The 25,241-nt window shown below is 38.4% G+C and overlaps 2 protein-coding genes across 2 annotated transcripts in view; one reads left to right on the top strand and one right to left on the bottom strand.

Moving 5' to 3' along the window:
- The first annotated feature begins 2,079 nt into the window (after positions 1–2,079).
- LOC146161350 (neogenin-like) overlaps positions 2,080–25,241 on the top strand; it is a 35,701-nt gene continuing 12,539 nt past the window's right edge. The window contains exons 1-18 of the mRNA XM_083384014.1: positions 2,080–2,217; positions 2,489–2,860; positions 3,904–4,260; positions 4,628–4,778; positions 5,341–5,483; positions 6,131–6,288; positions 6,872–6,995; positions 7,631–7,730; positions 7,985–8,074; positions 8,222–8,376; positions 9,384–9,523; positions 9,765–9,906; positions 10,483–10,674; positions 10,931–11,041; positions 17,957–18,148; positions 19,287–19,379; positions 20,052–20,167; positions 24,922–25,102. Coding sequence (XP_083240140.1) covers positions 2,160–2,217; positions 2,489–2,860; positions 3,904–4,260; positions 4,628–4,778; positions 5,341–5,483; positions 6,131–6,288; positions 6,872–6,995; positions 7,631–7,730; positions 7,985–8,074; positions 8,222–8,376; positions 9,384–9,523; positions 9,765–9,906; positions 10,483–10,674; positions 10,931–11,041; positions 17,957–18,148; positions 19,287–19,379; positions 20,052–20,167; positions 24,922–25,102 — 2,875 coding nt within the window. The 5' untranslated portion in view covers positions 2,080–2,159. The remainder of the gene's footprint in view (positions 2,218–2,488; positions 2,861–3,903; positions 4,261–4,627; positions 4,779–5,340; positions 5,484–6,130; positions 6,289–6,871; positions 6,996–7,630; positions 7,731–7,984; positions 8,075–8,221; positions 8,377–9,383; positions 9,524–9,764; positions 9,907–10,482; positions 10,675–10,930; positions 11,042–17,956; positions 18,149–19,286; positions 19,380–20,051; positions 20,168–24,921; positions 25,103–25,241) is intronic.
- LOC146161351 (leucine-rich repeats and immunoglobulin-like domains protein 1) lies at positions 20,953–22,951 on the bottom strand. The gene is made up of 2 exons (XM_083385528.1): positions 22,229–22,951; positions 20,953–21,867 (listed from the first exon to the last, which is right to left on the bottom strand). Exons 1-2 carry the CDS (start codon positions 22,942–22,944, stop codon positions 21,426–21,428), a joined length of 1,158 nt encoding a protein of 385 aa, XP_083241654.1. The 5' UTR covers positions 22,945–22,951; the 3' UTR covers positions 20,953–21,425.

Raw genomic sequence — 25,241 nt, 5'->3', positions numbered from 1 at the left:
ATTTCCACGTTGTTATTTTGCCTATTTGCCTGTGCCCTTTAGCAGTGAAGCAAACTAAACGGGTGAAGCTATTGGTTGACAAATCCGCGGCCATTTTATGTCCTTCAATATTTTCACAACAACTCTTGTGTAATTTCTATGACAAAAAAAGTGACCTTGTTATATATTTAAACTTTTCTGGAAGATATTTTTTAAGTTTTAAAGCAAAGTACAAATAAATAAACACATGTAAGGAATGTCAAACGACCGGCATAGAAAACGTACCATTTTTTAACCTGCAAAACTTGCAAAGAGCCCCGATCGTTATGAAAACCGACTGGTCTTATTTTGCTTGTAGCTTGAAAAAAAGGCAATCAGTTAAGAGTTTGGTGTTTTCATCACAAGCGTAGTATGCGTGTTAGTTGAATGCTAGGCTGTAGTGAAGAGTTCGAAAACCGGTGTTTTCGTAATACTAGAGAGGCTGGTAAAGTTTTCAGCTGTAAGTAATCAATGTCATTTAATTTTGCAATTACGTGTCCTGTTCTAGATGTTGACGAAATAGTGGCAAGGTTGGTAGGCTATGTTTCAGGGCCAGGCCGAATGCGCTGAACATTGTTTGTACCATTTTTTGTTCATTTTAAATATTGTATGTATGTTAATGGTATGCTATATATATATTACTTAATATAAATTTAATATTCTACCATTATACAAGACCTTAGTCCGGCCAATACTTGAATATGCTACTCAAGCATGGAGACCGTACAAGCAATATGATATTAATATAATAGAAAAAGTCCAACGAGAGCAACACGCATGATAACTGAAATAAACAATAAACCTTACACCACTATATTGGAGGAAACCCGCCTATTAAGCTTAGAATTGAGAAGATTACGGGCAGACCTTATAGAAGTTTGGAAAATAATGCATGGAAAAGAAGGTTTAAATAAAGAAGATTTTTTTATACTTAGAAGCAACAAAACACAAGGTCATTCTTGTAAAATCTTCAAGCCTTCAGTAAAATCGAATTGTAGAAAATTTTGCTTTTCCCAAAGAGTTATTTCGGAATGGAACGGTCTAGACAAAGAAACTGCAGAAGCAGATAATCTAAATGGTTTTAAAACACCACTAGAAAAAAAAACTGGTGGACAACCGGGGGTTTTACACGAGCACAAAGTTGCTCCCTACCTCGTCGGTGCTGCTGTCCTAATAATAGCAGCATCAAAACAAAATTACTTGGCTTACACATTTTCAAATACATCAAATTCAAAACTGCATTATGTATAGTTTAAAGTTTGGTTGCTAACTTGCTACCAGTGTAAAATTGAAATGTTGCAGCCATGCCATTTTTTCTGGCGCTGATCTATCCTATCATAACGAACATTATGTGGGTTAGGGTGCGGATAAACGTTGGGTTTGGGTAGGTTAAGCAATATTATTAAATAATACTACTTGACCAACCCTCATCCAAACACTAACCAACATCCACCCAAATATTGTGCATTGCCTTAAATTGGTTCAACCCTTTTAATTAAAAAAATGTTTTAACTTTCAGCATTTTTTTATTTACTAGAACAGTAGTTGTAGTTTTATCTTAGTAAGTTAACTCTTACAAATAGATAAGATTGGTCAAGGATATTTTTTGAATGTAGGTTAATTTGATAGATTTAAAACAATACTTTGAATTTAAAATTAGTTCAGTTGTAGTGTGCAATATTTAAACATAAAATCTTTATGTATATCTCTGAAACATCAAATATGTTGAAATATTATGATCTTGTAAAACATTAAATCTGTTGAAATACTTGTTGTTTTAATTCTTACCGTGATAAAAAAATTTTACTTTTAAAAAATAAAACCAATTTTATTTTGGGTAACTTAGCTCACATTTGAATATGGTATATATATCTATTTATGATTGTCATAATATATATATGAGTGTAGTTGTGTTGTTATAGGTTTAGCAAATTTTTTACACATAATAACATTGTTTATGTAATGAAATCACCGACAAGCATTCGTCTATAATTGAATTACTTGCATTGTGTGCGCATTGCAGCTTAACAATCTGTTTTTACATGGTTTTCAGAAATAAAATGTAAATTGTGTACACCCTTCAATGTAGAAACAATTTTTATTTGTTAAAAACTGCCTCCCTGACCTAGTTTACTTTTGAAATGGGCTTTCAAAGGTCACTTTACACCTGCGTTGCTATCTACCTTGCAAGTTTAACAGGTATGTTTAAAGTGTGCCGTCTACTTAATTTAGTGCTACATTTGAATCAGGCATATTGACATACTTTTTTGCAAACCAATTACAATAAAAGCTAGTAAATTGCTGTAATTTTTTAGGAATATCACATTTTTATTTAATTGGGAACAGTTGATAGTGTATTATTTGCAGATTACAACTATGATTAAAATTATTACATTTTTTTGTTGTTTATTGAAAAAACAATTAAAAGTTTTTGTTTTAAAATCTTAATGACACTATTCTTTACAAACAGGCTTTGTCGATTGTCTTCAACCATCATTAAGGGAGGATTCTTGCTCTGATCTACGCCGGGCAAAGAGTCAAGAAACGAGACATTTTACTATTAAACACGGAAGCCCACTTTTGCTCAACTGCAGTATTGACCTCAACCTTCCTCTGTTAATTAGAAACCGAAATGTTGCCTGGATTAAAAATGGCCAGCCATTTATGACCAATGACATTTTCGGGGGGAATATTTTGTTTAGGAATGGAAGCCTTTTTACCCCAGTAGCAAAATCGAAATGGAGTAGCAGAGATGGTGTGTCTGATGATGGAGTGTACTTCTGTATATTTAAATCTGATCTACAAACCATTTTTAGCTCGCCAATTAAAGTTACTGTTGCAGGTAATTTGGACATGTTTGTTGAGTTTTTGGTTGGGTAATTTGTGTGTTATATTGGCTTTGTTTGGCTTTTTATTATTTGGCTTTTTTATTTTACTTGATATGCATTTCCCCTCACTAAACAACATAGGCTAAACTTTCTATAAACAACTTATGTCATGCTGTGCTAACATTTATTTTTATGTGATAAGAATGGGATAGGTTGGTTTCAGGTGACACTAATCTGGCCAAATAGTGCACTTCCAGATAAAGTGAAAGATAAGCTTTCTGTTATGTTTACGCTTTTAGTGGCTTAAAGGTTAGTCATGGGAGCCATCAATCCCACGCCCTGCCAGCTGTGCAAGCCAGGAGTTGGCCTTCTTGCGTTACCAGAACTCCCATTTTGAGCACATATGTCATGCCTTGCTCCACTAACGCTTGCCACATCAGAGGGCTCATGCTCCATTGGCAGTGAAGCATTTTTTACTCTTAGGGAGAGTGTTGCTGTTTGCCTGTTGACCTTCCTGTGGATAAAGCCTAAAAATACTTATTCAAGCTTGACCGTAAATACATTTTACTCACAGTTTCACTTTAAGTAATAGCTGATAATTTTTTAGGATTATTTATGTTTGTCCCAGTTTTTTGAATGTTTTATGGCCCTACTTATTAGATTGCAGCCTGGGCAACTTTGTCAGCCTAAAACCTAAATAAATCAAATTACTGTAGTTAGCTTTTTCTTATAAGTTACCTTTGTGAGCCAATATAGTGTTTTACTGTTTTTTACTAACTATATTAATGACTGAATATCTAAAATCTAAAAACTAATATTAATGACTGAATATCTAAAATCTAAAAACTAATATTAATGACTGAATATCTAAAAACATATAATTTACTTTGAAAACATCAACAGAAGCCGCTAAAAAAGTTAACTTTATCAACAAATTAACTTAATATAATTATAACAATATCAACTCAGTAAATGAGGCATAATAACTTTATCTGTTATAATTTGCTTGTCTATATATATGTTGTTTAATCCACAGCATGATTTTTTGTTTCCATAGTTTTGGGCAGAATTGGGGACCAACAGGATTCGGTGGCAATTCCTGCAGGCTCATTCCATCAACTTCCATGCAGTATTGACAAAGCCATGCCTAAGCCAATTATTACCTGGTTTAAGGACAATGTTGCTATCCTTAACACTAGCATTTACAGTGACGACGGGCAATTTTCCAGTTCGGGTCAATTGATGGACCAAGCGCCTGCTGCAAGACATTCCAATCTAAGTGCCGCAATTTTGCCTGATGGGGTATTAGAGCTAGGCCCAGTGTCTCCATTGGAAGCCGGAAAATACTACTGCACTGCAAGCAATTTTATGAAAACTAGAAAAGGAAATGAAATCCGCCTGAATGTTTCTCCTGGTAAGTGATTTAATATCTGTAATTAAATAAAATCCCTTTTTGACTTAGAGATTTAGTTTATTTTGCTTAGCTATAAAATTGTTTCAAACACTTATCATTTTTCACCATGGTGAATTTTTGGCTATATTTTCATTTCCCTTTTTGTTAGGCAATTTTGCAAAATACAATCAATTTTTTTAAATACCATTACCTTGATTTACAAAATATCTTAAAAAAAAGTTCTGGTCACCAAAAGGTTGACAATACTCTTTTAACAGTTATGTCACATTAGAGCAGATAAGTCTTTTTTTTCAACATTGGTTAATCTCTAACCAAGCTTTTCTCCCCTTAAGGTGTGAAACATGTAAAAGTACTAATTGATTTAAAGGTGTGAGGGTGAGTAAAGCTGTGCAGCTCAAAGTAAAGCCTGACAAATTTTCTGCACATATTGGTTCAATTTCATACCTGAAATGCTTCGCAACTGGTTACCCAACACCTACTGTTACTTGGCAAAAAAATGGAAAACCAATTGACTTCAAGTGAGTGTTATTAACCAGTTTGTTTTTGTATTTGTATGAATATAAGTTTATATACATAAATGCAAGGTGTAAATTATATTCATTTTTAAAACCAATCTTTTATTAAAAAAAATATTAAATTTGATTTCCTTGTGTTTGGTTCACTGCCCTTTTAAACTTATCAGTAATCCCTGTTTAATTGGAGCTTGGCCCTATTATAGCGATTAACAATTGTTATCTGGGTTGAAGATTAGCAATAAAACTTCATGCCCTTCAACTCAGAAAATTTTTGCAATTTATTTATGTGCATGAGTTTTTGTTGATTAAAACAATACCCATATATAAACTTGGGCATTGTAAATACACTTTTGCCTACCAAAGCTATATTTGTTTTCTTTTTATTTATTGTTGTTGTACGGAATTACCTTTTCTAACATAGGTATACAGTTAGCTCCTGTAAATGGCCCTTCCAGATTCTCCTTATTTATTGATCTGTGTGAGGTTTGTGTCTCCAAGGGACCCAGGATTAAAGCTTATGGCATATTGTTTTTATTAATTGTTGTTTAAATATTTATCAACACAGATCAGAGACGAGATTGCGACTGGTCGGCATTGGAGGCCTTCTCATTGTTCAAACAAACACCGCCGACGCTGGACGTTATACGTGTACTGCAGACAATGGGGCCAGCACGTCGCAAAGTGCTTCTGCCAGAATAACTCTGTTAGGTGCGAGTCTTTTGTGCTGCTTCTCCATGTATTGCCTTGTGCCGCTTTGCTATTTTAGCTGCCACTGTGTTGTGACGTTATATAAAAGCTCTTAAAAATACAGTCAATCTGCCTTCTGGGCTCTCACTGCAATAAAAGGCCAGGCGGCTGTAGCCTGGGGCACTACTAATTTGACAAATATTCTTTCTTTGTAAACCAATGGTCTGACAGCATGTCTGTCGCTGAGATTTTTGGGGTCGAGTAACATACCTTTACTGCTTCATGATGGCTGGCTGGCCGGCCTGCTTAATGGAATAATTTAATCCAGACCATGACTCAATTTTGATCAGAGTATGTTGATAAATTATACCGATGCTATCTTATAGCTGTCTGCCAGCATAAAATCAAATGTCAACTTAATATAACAATAATGACCATCCAATATCAAACTCCTAAATATAATGAACCACATAATGGGTTTAATGCACTGTCGAATTATATGTTGTAAACTATTATTTAGGTATAGGAAGTATATGAGGCATGTATTGAATTTCCTAAAACCTAACATTGTGTTATTCCAAAACAGAAAACTTTAGAAAACAGTGAAGCAACATTTTTTAAAAGTTGTATGATTTTTGATTATGTATCAACAGTGTTTTTGTTTGCAGTTCCCCCATTAATCACGGCACAGCCTCCCTGCACCAGCCTCACAACCGCAGGCCAAACCGCAAGGTTAAATTGCAATGTATCAGCCTTTCCCACACCGGCAACTATGTGGTATCGACGCGGCAGACTTGTGCAGCCATCGAAAACGATTTCCATTGGCGTGAGTACGCTCGGAGGCGACCAGAATTTAATATGTTTTTGCTTAGGAATCTTAATTTGTATATATATTTTTGTTTACTAAATGTAAAAAAAAATATTTGATCAACTTTTAATTTCATTCAATACATATTGTATATTAGGATTATGACATAAAATTCTATCTTTTTTAAACTTTTTTTGATTACTTGTGTGGAATTAAACCAACTTAAAGCAAATTTAAGATACAATCACATGGGGGAAAAGTAGGGTAGTACTACATTGTTTTATGACCATCCAGAAACTGTGTCAAGTGTTTTTGTGAAGGCTTTGAAGTTTTTCTTTGTTAGTCAAAAGCTCTTAGTTGTAAACCTCCACCATATGCTTTAAAACTTTACCCCAAAAGAAGAATTTTTTTTATAATTATTTTTCTTCAATTAAAAGCACAAAAACAATTTAAATATATATATATATATATATAACACAAGAAGAAACACCAAGTGTAAAAAAAATTCCAAATTATTCGCACATTTTGATAATTGCGTCCTGTAAACATTATAAGCGAAATCTATTTAGGCATCTCAATATATTATAATCCTTCATTTCAGGAAAACGAATTGGTCTTGAATGCAGTTTCTCCCAAGGACGCAGGCGTCTATCACTGTGTAGCCACCAACTCGGAAGGTGCGGTCGTTATTGCCCAGCGCCTTAAAGTCTATACTCCTACCCCAGGTAAGTTGTGGCCTATGCCAGGCAATTACCTGCCTCTTTTTTTGAAGTCAGCCAGATTTATATCTTGTCCTGTGAATTTGGTTGTAGCATGTTTTCAGGCAGCAGTCAAAATTGTTATTTTGTTAAACATTAATTTAAGAACCAAAACAATCACCAAGCTAAAATCATATAATGCTTGGGTCAACTTGTGTTTAACTTTTTTAGCCACAGTTTATATGGGTAATACATTGCTGTAATTTATAAGATACAATGCCCTCACTGTTTAGTTCTTTGTTTGTCACCGGAAACAATTTTGTTCTCCCTTGGTCAAGAGAGATTGTAGCGGCAAACAAATAAGCTGCCTGTACAAGATACAACCCTAAGCTAAAGACATACACCTAATTGTCCAAGTCAAGCAAATAATTACCTGCTATCACTGTTATCAGAATCGTTCTATCAACAAGCTACTTCCCCAAGGCTCATATGGAAAAGCAGAAATTGGTTTGACCAGTTGGCATGTTGTGCAAACAGAGATTAAAATTGGCCTGGCACTGTCCAGTGTTTTGATTGTTTTGCCTGGCCCTTGCTGTGTGTGCTTTCGCCAATCTGTGGCGGCAGACATGTTGGCACAACCCGTAATCTGCATTTTTTATTAGCTATTAAAGCGAGGCCCTCGAAAGACCACTCGCTCATGGAGGATCTCATGCCTTCCCTAAAGAACGCTTACCAGTTGTCCCTGCGAGATTTGACCCCAAGGTAGTTTGTGCTACAACTTATTTTAAATGCATGATTTTTTTACTTTAATTTTATGCTGTTTGAAAATGATTTTATTTTTATTTTTTGAAAAATCAGTTTTTTAAAACAATATTATTAGTGTGGTTCATCAAATTATAGCTAACTTTGGGCATATAGTTTTAAAACCCTGATAATAGTATATTTTAGAGCTATATAGTGATTAACTATAACTAAAATTTTTAGTTTGTATTATTTATTCAATATTTTTTTTTAAGTTCGGTGCTGGTGAGCTGGACAAGACATAGTACTCTGGTGTTGCCGCCTGTTGATTATAGAGTAAAGATTACAGACAAAATTACACTAAAGTAAGTGATATGGTGTAAAATTTTGTAATACCAATAAGTGGTCTGTTATGTGTACAGGTAATACTGTCATAGTGTTTAAATTAATTATGTGTGTATAGCTAACATATAATTAGGTGACATTTAATGTATTTTTTTTTTCGAAAACAGAAATCGCACCATCCCAACTTCAGAACAACTGCTAAGAATAAATGACTTGTTGCCGGGCCATGAAATGGTGCTCACCGTAATGCCAACTCGTCGCTTTAATGACAAGCCTTTGCCAGAATTGCATTTTGTCATGCCAATGCTTGAAAATTCTGCTGGTAAGCTGATTTCTTGCCTAATAGCAAAACTTTGTAATCAGAAGTTTGGACTTTAGTTGTCAATAAAATTATATCAGTATACCTTTGATGTAAAATTTTTAAACTTTATTCGCGCTTGGTCTGAATAGGCTAATGGTACTGAATCTATGTTTTAATTTAAAGCTTAATAATATTCCCAAAACGGTGTTGTTGTTGATCTAGGCAGTGTTGTTGTTAAATAACCAGATTGCCATTCCCTATAAAATACTTTCCTGGAAACAAAAATTTTCAGTCAAACTTTACTATTTTTACACCACAATGGCTCTAAAGCGAAAATAGTTCATTTTCTGCAAACCACTGAATCAAACGTTGACATGTTTGTTTAAAAAAGTGGTGGGGGCCCTAAAAGCGATTCCAGAAATTGTCCGAGGGCGCTTGGGCTTGTCATTTTGCCATCTGTCACTGTGTTTGCGGTTTTCCACTTTTTCACACTAAGATTTACAGCACCAGCCTTTTAAGTGCGATTCCTTGTAACAACACAGCTCCCGGACAAGACAGCAAATTAGGGGCTAAGTCCCCAGCCTTACTTGAGTGCAAGTGTCATGTTACGGCGCTGTAGCCGACAAAACTCGCTCAGGCGAGTCATCTGCCCACCTCTGCCAATGATCCATAATTATCCACTCAAAAGCAGATGCACACTCTTGGGCTGGCTGTTTTGTACAAAACATGCAATCATGTTGAACAAGTATCTTTCATTCGCCAAAATGTTTACATGTCTAACCATTTCCAAGCCGTTGTAACAACACGAAAAATTCTTGCCTGTCCAGTGTCCATGTGGTCTGTGCCGAAGAAGTGCTCTAAACACTGTATATGTGTGGTAACAATACAACGTCTGTTTTTAAGTTGTATACTGGATTGATTGGAAAGGGCCGTTTCTCTTTCTAGTTAAAACATGATTTCTGAAAAAAATCTCAAATAAACAAGAAAACTCTTTTTCTGAAAAACTCTAAGTAATATGTTCTTTGCAGGTCGTATTACAAATTTTGGTGCCTCTTCACCAAGTTCAACTGAGATTTTTGTTTCATGGGATCCACCGTCAACTGAAAAATTGCCGCACTCTTACCTTGTCCACATCCAGGACATGGATAACAGCCCCACAAGTTACATGGTGTGTTTTGCATTCATTCTAAAATTCCATCACCTTATTATCCAAGTTTTTTTTTTTAATTCAATATTTAAGTCCTTAAGACCTCACTCTGAATTTTCATTTATCTTGAAGTAAACCTGTTCTATATTTAATCTATTCTCCACAAAAGCCAAAAGTGTTTATTTTAAGAACCATTTTCTGTTTTTATCTGATTTTTACCTGTTTTCTATCAAGCAGTAATAAAACTTTGTTTTCCCACCAGGAACGGAATTTCACCCACACTTCAAATACCATTAGCGGGCTTCTCAAGTTCACAATGTACGGAATAAAAGTTGCCCCGGTAAGCCGGCAAGGTCAGGTCGGCCTCTATAGCCCACTCATCAGGCTCAAGACAATGGGCGATGGTAAGGATTTTGAATTCAGTTCATTTTAGTGTTTTTATGCAATTCAATTTAATGTCACCTGGACTCAAAAGTTTTTTTAGGCTTCTATTTGCATTTTACTCTCAAAAGTTCTTAAAAAAGCTTTTAATGAAGGATTTGTTTCCGATTCAGGCCTTTTAAAATGGACCAAAGTAAAAAAACTTACTTATTGATGATTAGTGTTTGTTGCTTATTTTAATTTAAATTGATTGATGAACATTGGACAACCAGTTGTGTTTTAATATTTGCATTCTTAGTCAGGCCTTAAAAATAGACCAAAATAAAAAAAAAAACCTAAATTTCTTAGTTAGTTGATTTGAATTAATTGATGTACATTGTACAACCAGTTGTGTTTCAATATTTGCATTCTTAGTCAGGCCTTAAAAAAAGACTAAAATAAAAAAAACTTAAAAAATTAGTTAATTTGTGTTTGTTGCTTATTTGGATTTGAATTGCTTTGTGCGCAACTAGTTGTGTTTCAATATTTGAATTTAGGCAGTTATTCTGAAGAAAATTTTCAGTTCGTCATGCCCTTTAATTGTTTGTCATTTACTTCAGTTCCCGATCAGCCTCCGATGAATGTGAGCATCAACAGCGAAGGGGTCGACCGGGTCCAGGTTCGATGGAGCGCTCCCCCACTTCCATCAATTAACGGAAACTTGAGGGGTTACAAAATCAAGTACAAGCCTCGCAATTCGAAGGGATTTACAGAAAATGCACCTGCAGATGCCAACCAGTTCATGCTGAAAGGTAAGATAATACTGTCTGCCTTAATTTACTTCACAACTAATAGTGTAGTCCGAACTCTTATTTTGTGTCTGTTTGTGCTGCCCATTTATCAAGTAGGATATGTCAAGAATTGTTTGATACTATTTTTAACTATTTTGACATCTTCATAGCAAACTGCTTGTTTTGTATTTGTGCTTCGTATATACCTACTAGCAAAACTGTCCATTTTATGGTTGTGAAAAGTTTTCTAAGATATAAGAAATGTTATTTTGTAAAGGCTTAAAGAAAAACACAGACTACACCATCAAGATACAAGTTGTCAATGAGTTTGGAGTTGGGCCTTCATCAAAAAAATTAACATTTACTACACCTAAAAGATGGATCCCAGGTGAGCCACCCTCCTTTTTTATACTATATATTTTTGTATAAATATTGCTAAAATATTATTTGTTTTATCTTGGTTTATAAATTGTTTGTGGTTTATATTAATGTCAAAGTTAGGAATATGTTTGTAAGTAACCTAATTAAATTAGGACTTTTTGAAGATTTTTTTCTTTAAATGTATATTTATTGATAATTATAAGTTAAAGCACTCAATCCCATATAACTTCCACAACGATATTATTCAATAATACATGTTCTTTTGGTGAAAACCCTGTCACAAACAAGTTGTGCTTTTGGCACAGTTCATTGGCAAAAGTGAACCATGTGCCCAGTGATAGACTTTTCGTGCAAACACTACAGGACAGCATGTTTACCAAAGATAACGCTCGTGTTGACTTACCTGATAAACGCTTATCCACTTTTTTGTTCTGCCCTGCCTTTGAAATCCACTGTTTTTCGTTCACGCAGTTAACAAAAGCCATTAAAAGTGCCCCGGTTTTGGGTAACACTAGACCTGCATTGAATCGAGACCAGAGCCCCCCCCCCCCCGTCGCTTAATTGACCGCGGTCGCCGGTTAGACAAAAGACCTTTTAGCGGCCCCGATTATGTGACTTGCCATTAGCTTTTACCGTAACAAATAGCCCAGGGCATGAAGTACATTGGCCAAAGGAAATGAGCCCCACCCGAACACACACTTCAGGTCAACTTTTTTAATTAGCTCCGTAATTTTGCTAGTTTCTGTGTCAAGTATTCTGTATTCTGTTTTTGTTTAATGTTAGATCACCACGTGTCTTGCGTTGTAAAGATAAAAGCAACTTTTATTGGTAACGAATGTTATTACTGTTAATATGTGTTTGTGCCCTAGGAATTATATGGGCCGAAAATTTATTTTCGGGACATATCTTGTTTTTGCCGTTATTATATGGGCCGAAAATTTATTTTCGGGACATATCTTGTTTTTGCCGTTATTCTTTTTTGGTTTCCTATGGTTTCCTATGGTTTCCTATGGTTTGTTTCAGACCGACTTTTGTCCGAAGCTTTATAGAAAAAGTAGACATCGTAGAACCTTCAAATTTTCAGACATGGCGTAGAGTGGTATGTAGGTGCTTTGTAAAAGTTTATGAGGCTGCACTCCCAGGGGCCTTTGCTTGGGGGGTAAAAACCTGAAATAGTGCGTTTTAGCACTTTGTAGCTAACGACAGCCATCTAGCAGCAGAAAAACTTTCATACAGAATTCGTTCATATTCGCTTGCTTTGTCCAGCTCGCGTCGCGACGAGGCGGCTGCTGGCATCCCTGCTGCGCCCTATTGTCCCGCGCGTGCAACATTTGTGTTGGAAGTGGCTTGCCTAGTAAAACTATGCACATGCGACTTGCCTTTCATAAAGAGGCCTCTCTAAGTAAAAAAACCTATTGCTCTTACAACACAAAATATTTTACCACCGCAAATTTAAATGCGAATCCTACAGGCAGTGTACACATCTCTGTTAGCACATGTTGTAATTGTTGCACCATTCAAACATATCAACACCAGGTCTAAGCAAATATAATTATACAAGGGCCGCAACAACAAAAAGCTTAAGTTTAACGCATTCTTAACGACGACGTTACAAAGCTACGTCATAACATGGCGTCATAAATAAATAAATCTTGCGTTTATTGGATTTAAATTGGCAAAACTTTCAATATAAAACGTGGCTTATTAGGCACATAAACGTGTTTGCATATTGCTAAAAACTACAGATATAAACTCTGTTTCAACAGTGATTGCTCAGACCAAGGCATGGTAAAAATTTACACAGTAAAAGTTGGAAAAAGTATAGCAAACCATAGACGTTAAATCATTTAGAGAGAATGAAAATATTGACTTTTTAAACATGCTAGCTGACCAAAATGTAATAACATGGCCGTAAGCATTATCTACGTAAATTTTTATTGATCAAATGTATGTTTCGATCATTTGCCAAAATCTACGCCATATTTGAACCCCCTTCGCTTCAAAGCCATAAGTTATTATATTATTATACACAACTTATAATTGTGTGTAGATATGTTGGATTGGAGTAACATACAGAACAGGTACAAATAGCAAATATTCTCCAAATACGATGTTTCCAATATTCTCCAAATCGTATTTTATCGTATTGTCGCGGTAATACACAAAGAGGTAAGGCCGTGAATAAAGTTTCACCCACCGTACAATTAACGGAGGGAAGCATTTCGAGTAGGGATGTTCAAGGCAGAATATCGGCGACACATTTATAATGCTTGCTTTAAATGCGGCGTCAGCATTTTTTGGGGCGACCAATTACTTCGCGATAAGCTTCGCCTAAGTGTCAAATAGGGTGTATTTACCGCCGCAAATTTAAATGCGAAATCTTGAGGCAGTCTACGCCTCTCTGTTAGCACCTGTCGTGCATCTTGCTCCAACCAGCATACCAACATCAGGCCTAAACATATCTAGCAAAACTTTCGATTTAATAGTTTGCGTATTAGGCACATAATAGTGTTTTTCATATTGTTTGAAACGACAGATTTAAAGCCTGTTTTAACAGTGATTGCTCGGACCAAGCTATGGTAAAAAATTACCTAGTGAAAGTTTGCAAAAGTATAGCAAACCATAGGCGTTAAACCATTTTTAGTCTTTAAGAGAATGATAATATTTGATTTTCAAACACGTAAGCTGGTCAAAATTTAATAAAATAGCCATATGCATTATCCAAGTAAATTCTATTTATCAAATATATGTTTCGATCATTCCCCAAATTCTACGCCATATTTGAACCCCTTTCGCATCAAAGGCGCCGCAAATTTAAATGCGAAATCTGGTGGCAACTCTAATCCAACATATCAACACCAGGCCTACACAACTTAAAATTGTGTGTTGATATGTTGGATTGGAGTAACATACTATACAGGTGCAAATAGCAAATATTCTCCAAATACGATTTTTCCAATATTCTCCAAATCGTATTTCATCGTATTGTTGCGGTAATACACAAAGAGGTAAGGCCGTGAATAAAGTTTCACCCACCGTACAATTAACGGAGGGAAGCATTGCGAGTAGAGATGTTCAAAGCAGAATATCGGCGACTCATTTATAATGCTTGCTTTAAATGCGGCGTCAGCATTTTTTGGGGCGACCAATTACTTTGCGATAAGCTTCGCCTAATAATCAATTGTCAATAGGGTGTATTTACCGCCACAAATTTAAATGCGAAATCTTAAGGCAGTGTACGCCTCTCTGTTAGCACCTGTTGTGCATGTTGCTCCAACCAACATACCAATATCAGGCCTAAACAACTAGCAAAACTTTCGATTTAATAGTTTGCGTATTAGGCACATAATAGTGTGTTTCATATTGTTTAAAACTACAGATTTAAAGCCTGTTTTAACAGTGATTGCTCGGACCAAGCTATGGTAAAAAATTACCTAGTGAAAGTTTGCAAAAGTATAGCAAACCATAGGCGTTAAACCATTTTTAGTCTTTAAGAGAATGATAATATTTGATTTTCAAACACGTAAACTGGTCAAAATTTAATAAAATAGCCATATGCATTATATAAGTAAATTCTATTTATCAAATATATGTTTCGATTATTCCCCAAATTCTACGCCATATTTGAACCACTTTCGCATCAAAGGCATATTTTAAGTGGCGAAGTTTTCGGCCCATATCTGTTTTTGCTTGCAGAAACAAGTTAAGGAAAATGAAAAACAAAATATATAATATAAAGTACACAATACAAAATATTAAAAAAAAAATTAAAAAAAAAAAAATTAAAATAAAGTAAAAATTGAAAATAAACACTAAGCCCTGAAAATATACCCCCTGACAAAATATAGAACAACCGCACCCCCGTCTAGTTCTTTTTTGGTTTCCTATGGTTTCCTATGGTTTCCTATGGTTTGTTTCAGACCGACTTTTGTCCGAAGCTTTATAGAAAAAGTAGACATCGTAGAACCTTCAAATTTTCAGACATGGCGTAGAGTGGTATGTAGGTGCTTTGTAAAAGTTTATGAGGCTGCACTCCCAGGGGCCTTTGCTTGGGGGGTAAAAACCTGAAATAGTGCGTTTTAGCACTTCGTAGCTAACGACAGCCATCTAGCAGCAGAAAAACTTTCATACAGAATTCGTTCATATTCGCTTGCTTTGTCCAGCTCGCGTCGCGACGAGGCGGCTGCTGGCATCCCTGCTGCGCCCTATTGTCCCGCGCGTGCAACATTTGTGTTGGAAGTGGCTTGCCTAGTAAAACTATGCACATGCGACTTGCCTTTCATAAAGAGGCCTCTCTAAGTAAAAAAACCTATTGCTCTTACAACACAAAATATTTTACCACCGCAAATTTAAATGCGAATCCTACAGGCAGTGTACACATCTCTGTTAGCACATGTTGTAATTGTTGCACCATTCAAACATATCAACACCAGGTCTAAGCAAATATAATTATACAAGGGCCGCAACAACAAAAAGCTTAAGTTTAACGCATTCTTAACGACGACGTTACAAAGCTACGTCATAACATGGCGTCATAAATAAATAAATCTTGCGTTTATTGGATTTAAATTGGCAAAACTTTCAATATAAAACGTGGCTTATTAGGCACATAAACGTGTTTGCATATTGCTAAAAACTACAGATATAAACTCTGTTTCAACAGTGATTGCTCAGACCAAGGCATGGTAAAAATTTACACAGTAAAAGTTGGAAAAAGTATAGCAAACCATAGACGTTAAATCATTTAGAGAGAATGAAAATATTGACTTTTTAAACATGCTAGCTGACCAAAATGTAATAACATGGCCGTAAGCATTATCTACGTAAATTTTTATTGATCAAATGTATGTTTCGATCATTTGCCAAAATCTACGCCATATTTGAACCCCCTTCGCTTCAAAGCCATAAGTTATTATATTATTATACACAACTTATAATTGTGTGTAGATATGTTGGATTGGAGTAACATACAGAACAGGTACAAATAGCAAATATTCTCCAAATACGATGTTTCCAATATTCTCCAAATCGTATTTCATCGTATTGTCGCGGTAATACACAAAGAGGTAAGGCCGTGAATAAAGTTTCACCCACCGTACAATTAACGGAGGGAAGCATTTCGAGTAGGGATGTTCAAGGCAGAATATCGGCGACACATTTATAATGCTTGCTTTAAATGCGGCGTCAGCATTTTTTGGGGCGACCAATTACTTCGCGATAAGCTTCGCCTAAGTGTCAAATAGGGTGTATTTACCGCCGCAAATTTAAATGCGAAATCTTGAGGCAGTCTACGCCTCTCTGTTAGCACCTGTCGTGCATCTTGCTCCAACCAGCATACCAACATCAGGCCTAAACATATCTAGCAAAACTTTCGATTTAATAGTTTGCGTATTAGGCACATAATAGTGTTTTTCATATTGTTTGAAACGACAGATTTAAAGCCTGTTTTAACAGTGATTGCTCGGACCAAGCTATGGTAAAAAATTACCTAGTGAAAGTTTGCAAAAGTATAGCAAACCATAGGCGTTAAACCATTTTTAGTCTTTAAGAGAATGATAATATTTGATTTTCAAACACGTAAGCTGGTCAAAATTTAATAAAATAGCCATATGGATTATCCAAGTAAATTCTATTTATCAAATATATGTTTCGATCATTCCCCAAATTCTACGCCATATTTGAACCCCTTTCGCATCAAAGGCGCCGCAAATTTAAATGCGAAATCTGGTGGCAACTCTAATCCAACATATCAACACCAGGCCTACACAACTTAAAATTGTGTGTTGATATGTTGGATTGGAGTAACATACTATACAGGTGCAAATAGCAAATATTCTCCAAATACGATTTTTCCAATATTCTCCAAATCGTATTTCATCGTATTGTTGCGGTAATACACAAAGAGGTAAGGCCGTGAATAAAGTTTCACCCACCGTACAATTAACGGAGGGAAGCATTGCGAGTAGAGATGTTCAAAGCAGAATATCGGCGACTCATTTATAATGCTTGCTTTAAATGCGGCGTCAGCATTTTTTGGGGCGACCAATTACTTTGCGATAAGCTTCGCCTAATAATCAATTGTCAATAGGGTGTATTTACCGCCACAAATTTAAATGCGAAATCTTAAGGCAGTGTACGCCTCTCTGTTAGCACCTGTTGTGCATGTTGCTCCAACCAACATACCAATATCAGGCCTAAACAACTAGCAAAACTTTCGATTTAATAGTTTGCGTATTAGGCACATAATAGTGTGTTTCATATTGTTTAAAACTACAGATTTAAAGCCTGTTTTAACAGTGATTGCTCGGACCAAGCTATGGTAAAAAATTACCTAGTGAAAGTTTGCAAAAGTATAGCAAACCATAGGCGTTAAACCATTTTTAGTCTTTAAGAGAATGATAATATTTGATTTTCAAACACGTAAACTGGTCAAAATTTAATAAAATAGCCATATGCATTATATAAGTAAATTCTATTTATCAAATATATGTTTCGATTATTCCCCAAATTCTACGCCATATTTGAACCACTTTCGCATCAAAGGCATATTTTAAGTGGCGAAGTTTTCGGCCCATATCTGTTTTTGCTTGCAGAAACAAGTTAAGGAAAATGAAAAACAAAATATATAATATAAAGTACACAATACAAAATATTAAAAAAAAAATTAAAAAAAAAAAAATTAAAATAAAGTAAAAATTGAAAATAAACACTAAGCCCTGAAAATATACCCCCTGACAAAATATAGAACAACCGCACCCCCGTCTAGTTGTTAATTTGTTGTTCATGGGCCACATTTAAAAATATATACGCTTTATAGTCGCACATTACCTCACTTGGTGTTATAATAACTAATAGTTCGTTTCTAGAAAATCCAGTTGGCTTACTTTTGGTTTTGTGTTTTGACCTTTACTTGTTATTTTAGAAACAAGGGCACCAGCGAAGCCCCAACTTTTGGAACCCCAGCGTTTCTCAACCTCCATTACTGTCCTGTGGGAACCCCCAGAGGGTGACATATTTGTGCGTTCGTACGAGATTGGCTGGGGCGAGCGCGCTCCCAAGGAACACACGGACACTGTAAACAGCAAGCAACTCTACTACAACATAGAAAACTTGAGTAAGACGAATTTAATTTTGGAGAAAATTATGTTTAATGAAATCTCGTGGATTAAAAGTTTGATTTACGGGGTGGGGTAGGGAGATACGTCTCCCATAATAAATCTTGTGAATGTTGAAAGTGGTTTGTTTTCTGCAAACAGTCATTACATTTATTTCAGAACGTGCTTTTCTCTTAATAGTGAGTGACTCCCGTGAACACGAAACCAGCGAAATAAGCATAAATTTGCAACTCGTAAAAACGCCGTAAAACGACTTTGCTGTTGATGCGAAATGGCACAATTTACGATACGAAATAAAAACTCCGGACTGTTTATTGCCATTGTAAGCGGATAGCGCCTGTTTACTTAGCATTATCTGGTGCCAGGGAGTCATGAGCAAACAGCATTGGCCTTTGTCTGAGAAGTGTCACAATAAGCCGGTCATAATGTGATGCATGGTAGCTATACCCGGTTCGCTCGTCGCATTTATCAGCCGACCACAGCGCCGACGTTCGTGCATTATGTGCACTTGACGTTTTATGTATTTGTCGCGCTCAAACAAGTGTCCTGTCGCCGCCATCCTTTCTGTGGCGGTGGCGCGGATGGACGCCGAGAGACTGCGACGCGTTGCACGCTTTTGTGTCGTAGTTTGCCGTGCGACTGTTTGGTGTTTGTCGTCGGGCTCCGGGCGCCTTTTTTAGTTTGCAAACCGGGTCGATGCCCTTATACAAAGTCTGCCCACCAAACACTCGAAATCAAAGTCAGCCGGTGACCTGTATTCATGTGAAATCAGATCAAAGGCCCGGCTCTGCCTTCTCACTGTTGGTCAATAGAGCATTAGTTAGATGCCGGGTGCTGTTTGTAGAGTCCCCCGTGGCCCTTTGCCGGCCAATAAATTGCTTTGGTCACACAGCTTAGATAGATGTCTTTGCTGATGCTGTTTATTTAAGCTTTCTGCGTTTCGATTAGGCCTAGTTCAGCTGGTCAGTTACATTAACTGTGGACACTGGACTTTTACACTGCAGGGTTGTTCATGGCAATAACGTATATTGGGTATTGTTAACCGGGGTTTGTTATGTATGCTACCCCTCGGTAAAATTAAAAACGACTTAATATAGGCAACAATTTTTAATTCAATACATTGCATTTTATTTACAGAACCGTCCACCAGATACTTTGTCACTGTACGGGCAAGCAACAATGCTGGCCAGGGTTTAGAAGCTCTTATTAATTCCAAGACCAAAGCAAAGGGTATGTCAAAGATTTAAACATCTTTATTAATATGCTTTGTGCGGTTTCTACGGGATTACGAACTGTGTATCGGTCGTGTAATTAATGACATGCGCAGGATGCAAATATGATCTTATTATTAAATTGTCAATCGTTTATAATCCTTGACCTGCAATCCTAACTACTTGCGTCACAATATTTTATCAGTTCCACTATCTCAGGGGTCGGGAACCTGTTTGTCTAAGACAGCCATAAAAGCTATTTTTTCTAAATGTATTATTGTTGGAGCCAATCAATATATTTCAACATCTAGGGTTGGGAAAATTGCGTTTTGAAGGGGCCGTTTTTTGTTTCGAAGTTTTGTTGATATATATATAAAAAACGCATTCGAAAAAAAGTTAATTACGCAAAAAATAGTTTGATTTGGGCGTACGACAACGTCTTATTTTTCTTGCACTAGGTTTCCGACCCCTGTACTATATAAAACATGTCAATACTTGTTTTGGTAAATTGAGGTGAGCAAAGCCCTTTATAGACTTTGTATCATGCCTAAATTCAGCAATACGTTAGTCAGTATCTTCAAATATAATACTAAATAAGTCTAATTTTTGTCATTTGCTGTTGTACTACTCCCTATCAAATCTTCCTACATGCAACGTGTCCCACAAATATCGTGACCTATTGCTTACCCAGATGTAGGCAACGAACTATATCCGCCGTTGGGCGTCCACATTTCTGTGCTCACCCCAACCACAATCAACGTATCCTGGCATTACACACCAAAGGGAAAGGATTCCTACTACTATGTGGTAAGTTTTCGCTTACTGTGCCCTGTATTAAAACCCGATTCTTGAGCAAACAGAGCACCCAACATAACTTAATGTTGCTATTTACGTAATTTACACTTTGATATTTTCTCTAATGTTATAAAAAAGGAATATTAATCCCTTTTATTACAAGTTCCGCTATGCTCCGTATATTTCATAGGATAAGTAAATAAGAGAGCTTCGATTCATCTATTTTAGAAAAAAAACAGGTTTGACTGGTATATTTGACAAACCAACCCCATCCCCATGCTAGTACATTTTTGCCCGTTTCTTGTGGACAATGCGGTGTAACGCGGCACCTCTCAGAAAGTGCCATCTTTAAGCCGCGCGTCAGCGTTAGGGCCGTATTGATGAATGCCTGATCTGAAAACTGCCCCGCTTGATCCCGCTGCAAATGTGTGCGTCATTTCCAGATCAATGTAATCTTCTTATCGGTTTCTGTTTCCCCGAACGAGCGTCAACCAGATACAGCTGCCCGTCCCCCTTTCCATGTCAATAATTTAGTTTCGAAGCCATATTCAGAAAATTGCACGCCGTTGTATTTGGGCCGTGTTCCTTGTTTTGTGATATCGACACTTTGGCCAGCAGTGGAAAATTGTTTTATCTTTCGGGTGGCAGCTTTTCTTGGGATCTTCGCAAGAATTTTGACACTTATACGCGTGCCAGTGAAAGGTCAAAGAAAATAGCTAAGCCTCTGGAATTTGTTTTACGAACATTTGCCCAAGCAAAACAAGTGTACTTTAAAATTTAAATAATGATGTTTGATCCGTGAAAGCCTCCTATAAAAAGCTCTTGTGCCTTCAGCATTTGGCTTTTGTTTTATAGTTTTTAGAAAATAGCACATCCGACTACTTTAGAACTGCAAATAGATGTCTTGTTATGTATTTATGTGTACACTGTACAGTCAATCGCTTGCAAAACAACACACAATTTGGATTTCTTCGAAAATGACCAAGTGGTCACGGCAAAAACAGCCACCAAGATAAGCGTGTCAAAAAAGCGCTGCGAAACACAATAATTATGTACAAAGCGAAAAGCACGCGCGCACACTCAACAACTTGGCAATGCGCAAGGCGAAGAAAGCGAAAGCAAAAAAGAAGCGAAAAGAAAGCCGCCTCTAACAGGGGCGATCGGGGCTTAATGCGCTCGGTCCGCGCTTTCGCCTCGCCGCCAAATCGAAATCGGGGGCTTTAGCCGACGTTCAAACAAAGGCGCAAACGCGCTCGGAGACTCCCGCCTGTCAATCACACGCCGTTTGATCGTTCACCCACGACCCCAGGCGGCGACGTCGCGCCGATTCTGGCGCAGCGCAGCGCTCCGAACTTAGTCTGAAGGCGACCCTCTGCACCGCCGGGTCCTCAAGCAGGTTCCAAAGGGGGCACGTGCACTCCCAAGGGTTCCCATTCACCCCTAGGTACCGCAGCGCGCCCAGATCCAGCTCGAAGCGCCTTTGTAGTGTGCTGAGCCATCGCGCCGACAGAGTTCGGTTGTTTACCGGCGGCTGGCAGGTCAGGTAGGCAGCTGGTGTGAGGCAGCGTATCAGGTTATCGCTCAGGTCGAGCCGCTCCAAGGCCGGCAGACCGGCGAAGGCGTTCTCGCCGATCGTGGCGATCCGGTTTCCCGCCAGTGAGATCGTCCGCAGCCTTCCGCCCATCGTGATGAAAGCGAACGGCGGCAGCGCGCTGAAAAACATGCCTATTAATCACTGACAGTCGCATACATGCATGGGGTGTGATGCCGCCCGTGCAGGTGCGAAGTCTGACCCAAGGTCAGCGCAAAAACAGTAATTAGGTAACCGAGGTGTTAAAGCTGCACGCCGCATTCTTAACACTACCTCACACACCCTTTGACTTTCGAAGCCGGAAAAACGCAGTGCCAACTATGCGACCCCAAAACACCCGCCGTGCCAGAATCCCATGACGAGAAGTATTAGCACCTGTTCCCGGCTCTTCATACCCGGAATGCCGAATGGTGTACTACCGTTACGTTATAAATAGTAGTCGGGCCAAAACACACACATGTCGAGCGCGAACTTGTTCTCACCTGATCAGATTGCCGTCCAGCTTGATCTCCGCCAGGTGCGGGAAGAACATTAAGGCCGCCGAGTCGACGTTTACGATGCGATTCTCGCCCAAGTCTAGCAGTCGCAGATTGCCGACGGAACTGTGGGGCGCGTAAAGCTCCCGCCTCGCCAAACTCCGGATTCGGTTTCCCCGCAGAAAGAGCTCGTGAAGAGTCCCTCCCTGCGGCTGATAGCTTGCCAGGTGAAGGGACGCCAAGCTTCTAAAGAGGTTCTCGTTCAAATTGAGGGTCACCAGTACGGGAAAAGCCAGCAGGAGGCACTTTGGCAGCCCCGTGAGACGGTTACCACGCAGATTGAAGTACTTCACGCGCGGAAAGATGTCGACCACGAAGTTGCACGCGCCACGAAGACCTCCGCGCCTCCTCTTTGCGCTGGAGTGGGAGGAAGTTGAGGAGGAGACGTGAAGGCGCTCGATCTCGTTGTAGCGAATCGACAGCTCCTCATAGAACTCGGTCGGACGCAGGTCGGCCAGGTCGAGCTCACTCAAGTAGTTTCCGTCCAGGCTCAGCTCGGTTGTCCACTCGGGGATTCCTGACGGGATCGCGTTCAAGTCCTGGCTGTCGCAGTCTGTCGCGTGCTTCGGTCCGTAGTTGTCGCAGGAGCACATGGACGGACAAGAAACCGTAGGATCGACTTGCATCAGCAACAGAAAGCAAAGCTGCCAGAGCAACAGCATCAGAGATCCGTCCGGTTTCATTTTCAAAGCGAAAGAGAGAGAGATTGCGGCTGGGGACTCTAGCGCCTAAACCCACCTTTCCGCTCTCGCCATCAATTACCCAAAGTGCTGAGGCGTGTAATGCTGGGTCGCCTTAGTGTGCGCGCCTCAGCAACGCAGCGCAACCCATATCCCTCTCTCACGGCCTCCTTTAAGCAAGATTGATTTTTGTCAACACGCCAGTTCGCGCGCACACACGCTCCACTGCTAATGTGCTATGTCCACACACGGCAGCCCCCAGTCCGCCGCCGCCAACCCTCGACACCAGAGGATCAGGCCGTTTTCGTGCACCCCGAAAAAGCAACACGAGATCGGTTTTGCCCTCGGAATGTCTGAAAGCGTTGGCTCGATGTCGGCTTCGCTTTTGCTGACGCCGCACCTTCTCGACAAAGTGTTACTTTTCGTGTCAAGCCCCTCTTGCAGCGCTCATTGTCGGAAATGCCCATTTTCGGTATGGCGACGTGCGCCCTTGTATGTCTTACACAATTGCTACCAGATTTGCTGTTTTTTGTGAGACGTTAAAATAGTTTACTTTCCATATACAAATAAACATTTTTTTGCTTCGGCTTGTCCAATTTTGACATTGGTGTGAAAATACTACCTCTTATAACTAAACAGATAACTAAGGGTACGTTATGTTTTGTGTCTTGGTTAAATTATTTTGATTAATTTTAAACAGAAAAACCAGAGCGGCATTTTGATTAATATTATATCTGTTGGCAGCAGTTTATATTGAGCCAGTTATATCTGCACGTTCTATACTTTTAATTTGCAGAACACTAAATTAAAATAAGTTTGCCCTTATTAACTCATATCACGGAAAGTTCCAATGGCCGCCACACCTGTTTCCGAAATGTTCAGTGACACCTACTTCTACCAAATTGCTCGTGACGTCACGCACCGATTTGGAACCCGTTTTAAGTTGCCGGTCAAGACCACCCAGGGCGCGCATCTTTTACTTTCGCTGTCACCCCTTCGTACTTAGATTGTGGTCATGCGAATGACTGGAGCTCGACTTACGCGTTAAGCTCTTATTAAACAAAAGGACGCGTTTCTCTTTGGCACAATGAAACGTCGAAGGCGGCAGGAAAATTCGTTATCTGTTGACCTATTGGTGAAGCTTAAACACAGCGCAAAGCGAAGGGAAGGAAAACAACTGCGTATCTGTACGAGTAAAAAAAAAACGAAGTTCTAGCCATTCCGGATCAATGTTCGGCTAGAGCTTGAGTAATACTGTTAATAAGTTGGCAATATCCTAACCGCTTAAATGGGTAATCCTATTGTTCGTTGGATAAACTGCAATTTCAGCCGACCTGTAGGTGATAATCTCTTTTTAATGATTGATGTAAACCGCTTTTGGTTTACATACTAATCTATTGTCTTGTGATATATTGCAATGTGCTATGTCAGCTTTTAAGGCCTACGAACTAATGAAGTAGGCATAGTAATACTTGTAACACTGTTGGAATTTGCAAGGCGACAGTCTAGCTTGCCCTGGTATTTGGCTTGATTGTTTACAGCAAGTGAAAGATATTCCGTTTCATTGCAGCAAATTTAACCAAGGTTATACCAATAATGGCTCACTAGATCGTTCGACAAAATTGGGGGCTTAGCAACCAGGCAGACATGAGAAACAATTCTCAAGTATTTAGACACCTAACTAACATGGACCACGACCTTTCTAAGCAACTCTTTAATTTCCTAATAGTATATTACGACCTTTTTTGAAGCTCTTGCCAATATTAGTTTTATTATTCTTTGCTACAAATCTATTAAAGAATACCGCTATAATTTCCAATGTGGAGGCTCCACAAATTAACCCAACTAAACAGGTAAAAAAACCTTTTAAGCGATTGGTCACTGTAATTTCTTCCCGAACAACTTTTAACAAACAGCCAAGCCAAAAAACAACTACAAAAACGCTTGTATTCCGCTCAGGTCCGCTACAAAACCAACGTTCCGATGGAGCCGCGCGTTCAGGAGGTGAACTCGACCGACACGCACTGCATCATCCACCGACTTCGCCCGCACACCTACTACGAGATTGCCGTCAAGGTGATCCAGCAGGATCGCAAGAGCCTCTGGTCCATGAGCGTGAACGCCGTCACCAAAGAGAGCCGTGAGTAAAAAAAATAGGAAAATAGGCCTTGGGAAGCATCGGGACGTTATGTGTATTTAAATTCACCTGGGGTTGAAAACAGTGGGCTGGGGTTAATCATACGAAAAACGTTTTTATGACCTTTCAATGCGATAAACAA

This window comes from Ascidiella aspersa, chromosome 3, assembly GCF_963924565.1.
Source record: "Ascidiella aspersa chromosome 3, kaAscAspe10.2, whole genome shotgun sequence".
In the NCBI taxonomy this organism is placed as follows: Eukaryota; Metazoa; Chordata; class Ascidiacea; order Phlebobranchia; family Ascidiidae; genus Ascidiella; species Ascidiella aspersa.
The sequence above is the reverse complement of the archived record's forward strand: the minus strand, read 5'-3'. Positions and strand labels throughout refer to the sequence as shown.

Coding starts and splice junctions, on each gene's coding strand:
- LOC146161351 (XM_083385528.1), bottom strand. CDS start 22,944: ATGCTGTTGCTCTGGCAGCTTTGCTTTCTGTTGCTGATGCAAGTCGAT. Junction 21,868..22,228: donor CTGGACGGCAATCTGATCAG/GTGAGAACAAGT, acceptor CATGTTTTTCAG/CGCGCTGCCGCCGTTCGCTT.